Source organism: Hippoglossus hippoglossus, chromosome 15, assembly GCF_009819705.1.
Source record: "Hippoglossus hippoglossus isolate fHipHip1 chromosome 15, fHipHip1.pri, whole genome shotgun sequence".
Lineage (NCBI taxonomy): Eukaryota > Metazoa > Chordata > Actinopteri > Pleuronectiformes > Pleuronectidae > Hippoglossus > Hippoglossus hippoglossus.
Window position 1 is genome coordinate 20,942,267 of NC_047165.1, and position 4,950 is coordinate 20,947,216.

Genomic DNA, 4,950 nt, shown 5'->3' on the forward strand with positions numbered 1-4,950 from the left:
TGTTTCCAACAGATGAGGTTAGCCAGTATAAGACAAAAAATATATATATTTGAGAAAAGTTTGACTCTGAGTCCATTAACTTAGAACGCAGGAAAAATAGTCAAGTTTCAATGTAAATTGTTAGGGATGATATCTGTCCGTAGCTCTTGTGGGTTTCAGATGTCTTTGCAAAACAGATGTTCCAAGAAAACATTTCAAGTATGTTACCTTCATTTTTTGACCTTTAAAGGTTCAGGGAGCAACATGCTTTTTAATCACATGCTTATCATAGAATCCTGTGTGTTGGTATTTGGTCCACATTTGTTAAATGACTCTGACTTTTAGCATAACATCAAATTTCAAAACAAATTCTATTTTTTCATCGGGTCCCTTCTGCTGAATGTCATCTCCTCCATTTTCCGTATTTTACAAGTTTCATTATTGACTTACTTTGTTTAATGAATCAGACTAAAGAATCCACATCACTGCTGGTGAGAATATTTCACAAACATAAACTACATGAGACCTGAGGCTGTGACTCATCCAGCTGAACGTGACTCACAACACCTGAGAGATGTTTTCTCAACCTCTGGTTTCAGTCGTGTTAGATACCTGCTCGGACATTTGATGATGTCATCATAACACAATGCTCCTCAGTTTATAGTAAACAACAAGCATATTCAGACTTAGTTTCTGTGCTTCTAATGCACACAGTGGGATATTTGAAATGAAATATGAAAAAGGACACAGTTTTGGACAAAGTGGTTTGAATGTACCACAAAGTTTGAGAGATTGTGTCTGAATAACTTACCACAAAGAATAAAAAACACGTGTATTGAAATAGTACAATAGAACAAATGGCAGCGTTTACACATGCACATCCACACGATGATTAACATCTTGCAGAAATGTACAAGTGATTTATTGAATTTAAAGATCAGAGTTGGAAGAAAAGCCAAATCTTTTTCACCTTTTTAACTCACACTAAAGTATAGAGATCAGTCGCAATAGTGACTTCTAGAAATACATTGATTAACAGATTGTTTTACAGATAATTTCCCGGAGGCAGAAAGAATGAAGGTCAGACAAAAGCAACTGCTACTAAATTTGCCTTAAATCATTAATAAATAAGTTTAGACTGTTAACTGTTTGCCAAAGTAGTCTTTGGAATGTGGTGAACATTCATTGACAACAGCAGCTCGTTTTTACCAAACTGGTTTTGAGATTTGATTTGCTGGAGAAACACAAAAATTGAAAACATCTCAATAACCCTAATATTACCCCGTTTTATTTATGAATCAATCAATCAATAAAACTTCATAGAATACATCTTGGAGTTCCTCGGAAATGTAACAGAAAGAAAAACAAAAACATGAGAAAGGAGGGGGCGCGACCAAATATGGTCACACCGGGGAAAGGGTGCGCATGAATCCCCGCCCCTTCTTGACGTCATGCGTGTGCAGGTACAGGTGATATAAAGTGACCTCACCTTCACGGTGTGCTTCAGTTCTATCAGAACAACCGGAACTAGACGGAGCCGCGCATTAGCCGAACGTCCCCTGCAGCCCAGCCCTTCACCTGTGTGCGTGCGCGCTCTCGCTCGAGTTTCTCTCCAAACAGGTTGGACGAGGACACACCTGCGGCTCAGACACAGGAAGCCCCGTGTGTGTGAGGTTATATAGTCAGTGGACGGCGGACCGACAAGGACGAGAACACAGGGACACTTGTTCAACACTCTGCTGAGAAGTTTGCGTTGCTTTTGAAAGTCCATCATGAAGATGTGGATCGTGCTGGTGCTGGCGGCCATGGCGGCGGGCGCCTCTGCTCAAAGCTGTGAGTAGTTTGATCAATTACACTTTTTTTTTTTTTTAAAAACCGTTTCAAATGTGTCGTGCCGCAGTTTGATGTCTGAGTGTCGCCTCCACGCGAACAGCACTGCGGGGCTGCAGCAACAGTTTGGTTACAGGCGGGAATAATTCGGTGACATTTTAAGAGCTGGAGTTAATATTTCATCTCCTCTTTCGCCCCAGCGTGTCCACCAGTGGTGTGAAGTGACTTTATGGTTGAGTTTAAATGGACGGAAGTGAGATTCAAGTCGGTTAATGCGAGGGACGCGGTTGGTATCGATGAGTGGGGGTGGGGAGGATCTGCCCGCTCTTTGAGGAAGTGTGTGTGTGTGTGTGTGTGTGTGTGTGTGTGTGTGTGTGTGTGTGTGTGTGTGTGTGTGTGTGTGTGTGTGTGTGTGTGTGTGTGTGTGTGTGTGTGTGTGTGTGTGTGTGTGTGTGTGTGTGTGTGTGTGGAAACCAACGCCCAGGTGTTCAGTAAACCTGCTTGTCTACCTGCTGCACCAGTGTTTATAGGCCTGTATATACCACAGCACTATAAAAACCTGCCAACCCTGCCTCTGCAACAGTTCTCTTCTTTAGTACTTTTGACTAAACCTCCTAGAGGCCTTTTGTCCGTTTATGTGACATATTGTGTTGTTAATTCAAATCACTGGATATACTAACTGAAGCTTCCTTGATGCTGACATGAGGTTTGTTTTGTGTTGATTGTGTGTCGGTGTGAATTTAACCCTGGTTCTTTGTGCTCAGGTTCATGTGAAACTCTGAAGTGGGCCACCTGCGATGGAACTCCGTGTACATGTACCGTCATGGTCGACGAAGGCGCAAAACAACCTCTGCAGTGCACTGCATGTAAGTATTAATGAGGTCAAACACATACTTTACCTCCCACAGCACCACTCTTTATTTTTGTTGTTGTTGGTGTTTCCTTCTCATGTGCTCCACCCCTTCTCATTTTCAGTGGTCCCCAAGTGTTACTTGATGAAGGCTGAGATGTACCTATCCAGAAAGGGCAAGGACACGCGTACGCTGGGAGGAAAGCCAGTGGAGTCCGCCTTCGTGGACAACGACGGCATCTACGACCCGGAATGCGAGAACGACGGCAAATTCAAGGCCAAGCAGTGCAACAACACCGAGGAGTGCTGGTGCGTCAACAGTGCTGGCGTCCGGCGAACTGACAAGGGAGACAAGACTCTCAAGTGTGAAAAGCTGGTGGAGACCTTGTGAGTAACTTCATCCTCATCGGTGTGGATTACGTATTGGAATCAAATGTTTAAATGTTCAACACTGAAATGTTTTATCTCCCTTCAGCTGGGTTCGTCTTCAGCTGACTCACAAAGAGGTTACAAAACCAGTGAATGCTGACAAGTTGAAGGCGTAAGTATATTTGACAGCCCCCACATTGAAACACAAATGTACAACTACATTCTTGTCAATAAGTTTCTCATTGTAACCTTGTTTTCAATACAGTGCCATTGGGGACGCCATTCAAAAGCGTTACAAGAACTTCAACAAGGACTTGGTGGAGAAAATCGAGGTGAGTGGTATCTCCGGGAAGTTTACGTTGAATTTTCTCACATTTCTATACAGTGACTTTTTTCAGGAGAGCATCACAGGATCGACACTAACAATCCTGTCTGTCATTTTGCAGTATGACCCTGAAGCCCGCTTGATCGTGGTGGATGTGAAGAAGCCAATGGGAGACCGCACGAGTGACCTGACCCACATGGCCTATTACATGGAGAAAGATGTATGTTGAAGCTTTATACTGAGTGTGTATTTTGCAATTCCACACAAGGTTTTAACTGTTAAAACTCACACTGTTACTTCTTCTCTTCTCCTGCAGGTGAAGGTGCTGCCACTGTTCAAGAACCAGGATAAGTTTGAGCCCAACGTGGACGGCCAGAAACTGGAGATGGAGAACATCCTGGTGTACTACGTGGACGAGGAGGCCCCGACCTTCACCATGAAGCACCTGTCGGGCGGGATCATCGCCGTCATCGTGGTGGTGGTGCTGGCTGTGGTTGCCGGCCTGCTGGTCCTGGTGAGTGAACTTTTCTTTGTCTCTTCGGTTTTGAAGCACGGTGTAGATTTTTCAGACCGTTGGACGATGTATCCTGATGTTTCTTTTTGTTTGCAGTTCTTTGCCAGAAGGCGTCAGAGCCAGAAGTACAACAAGACTCAGGTGAGATGAATGTCCTGTAACTTCATATTTTTGCATGTTAATTGGTGTAAAAGTCCCTTGTTGCGCCGCAGAACTGCAGTTTAACGACCCTTTATTCTCTGCTCCCTCCTGTAATGCAGCAAAGAGAGATGGACCCCATGTAACCTCTTCATTGCAGCGGCAGTCTTACGAAGAGTCCGCTTTGTACATCAGCTTTTTGGATGAACGTCTTTTGCAGTGGGATTGTGCCCTTTTCACCATTTTACTTGAGGAATGCAGATGGATCAACTTGCTGTTTGTCAATGTCGTCGTTGGCAATACCGGTATCGCCATTTATTTATAAATTGTGTAAAGTGTTGAACTTGTCATCCAATCTACATGCCATAAAGAACTGTGCTTTTTAAAAATACGCTTGGCACATGCCACATTTTAATGTTAGAACGTGTTGATCGGTTTAATTTCCATATCTTAGATTGTACAGTTTCTTTCTTACTAATGTGTGTTTGATGGATTGTTTTTAATAAAATATGTTTTAAAGACTCTTGATGTGATGTGGTGCAGGCTTCTTTTCATGACACAGGTTTGTCAGTGGACTTTGTGCCTTTTTTTAAATGCAGTGGAAAAATACAGTGGGAGTGTATGGGGGAAGGGAACAGGCTGCAGGAAGCTGCTGCAGGCTCTTTTTAGCTTGTTGAGCTTTTAGCCTTAACATCAGAATCACTAAGCTGTGAAATTCCTCCCTGATACGTAAACCTGATACATAAAGTCGGCATAAACACTTGGTGTGCTTAAATGATTACAGTACACAAACGTTTCCCTCAAACCTCTCCTCCTCTCAGACGTGTAAGATGGCTGCTTTGATAAAGGTGAATTGCACTGAGCCTTTTGTTTACTCGGAGCAGCTCAGATTGGGGGTTTTCTACTCCGGTTTTAAATGGGTGTGGCAGGCAGGCTTTATTTAGT

At 43.3% G+C, this 4,950-nt stretch overlaps 1 protein-coding gene across 1 annotated transcript; it reads left to right on the top strand.

Moving 5' to 3' along the window:
- The first annotated feature begins 1,476 nt into the window (after positions 1-1,476).
- epcam (epithelial cell adhesion molecule) lies at positions 1,477-4,527 on the top strand. The gene is made up of 9 exons (XM_034608786.1): positions 1,477-1,812; positions 2,574-2,675; positions 2,785-3,046; positions 3,135-3,200; positions 3,294-3,360; positions 3,475-3,573; positions 3,670-3,867; positions 3,964-4,008; positions 4,128-4,527. The coding sequence occupies exons 1-9, from the start codon at positions 1,752-1,754 to the stop codon at positions 4,149-4,151; spliced, it is 924 nt and encodes a 307-aa protein (XP_034464677.1). The 5' UTR covers positions 1,477-1,751; the 3' UTR covers positions 4,152-4,527.
- The last annotated feature ends 423 nt before the right edge of the window (positions 4,528-4,950 follow it).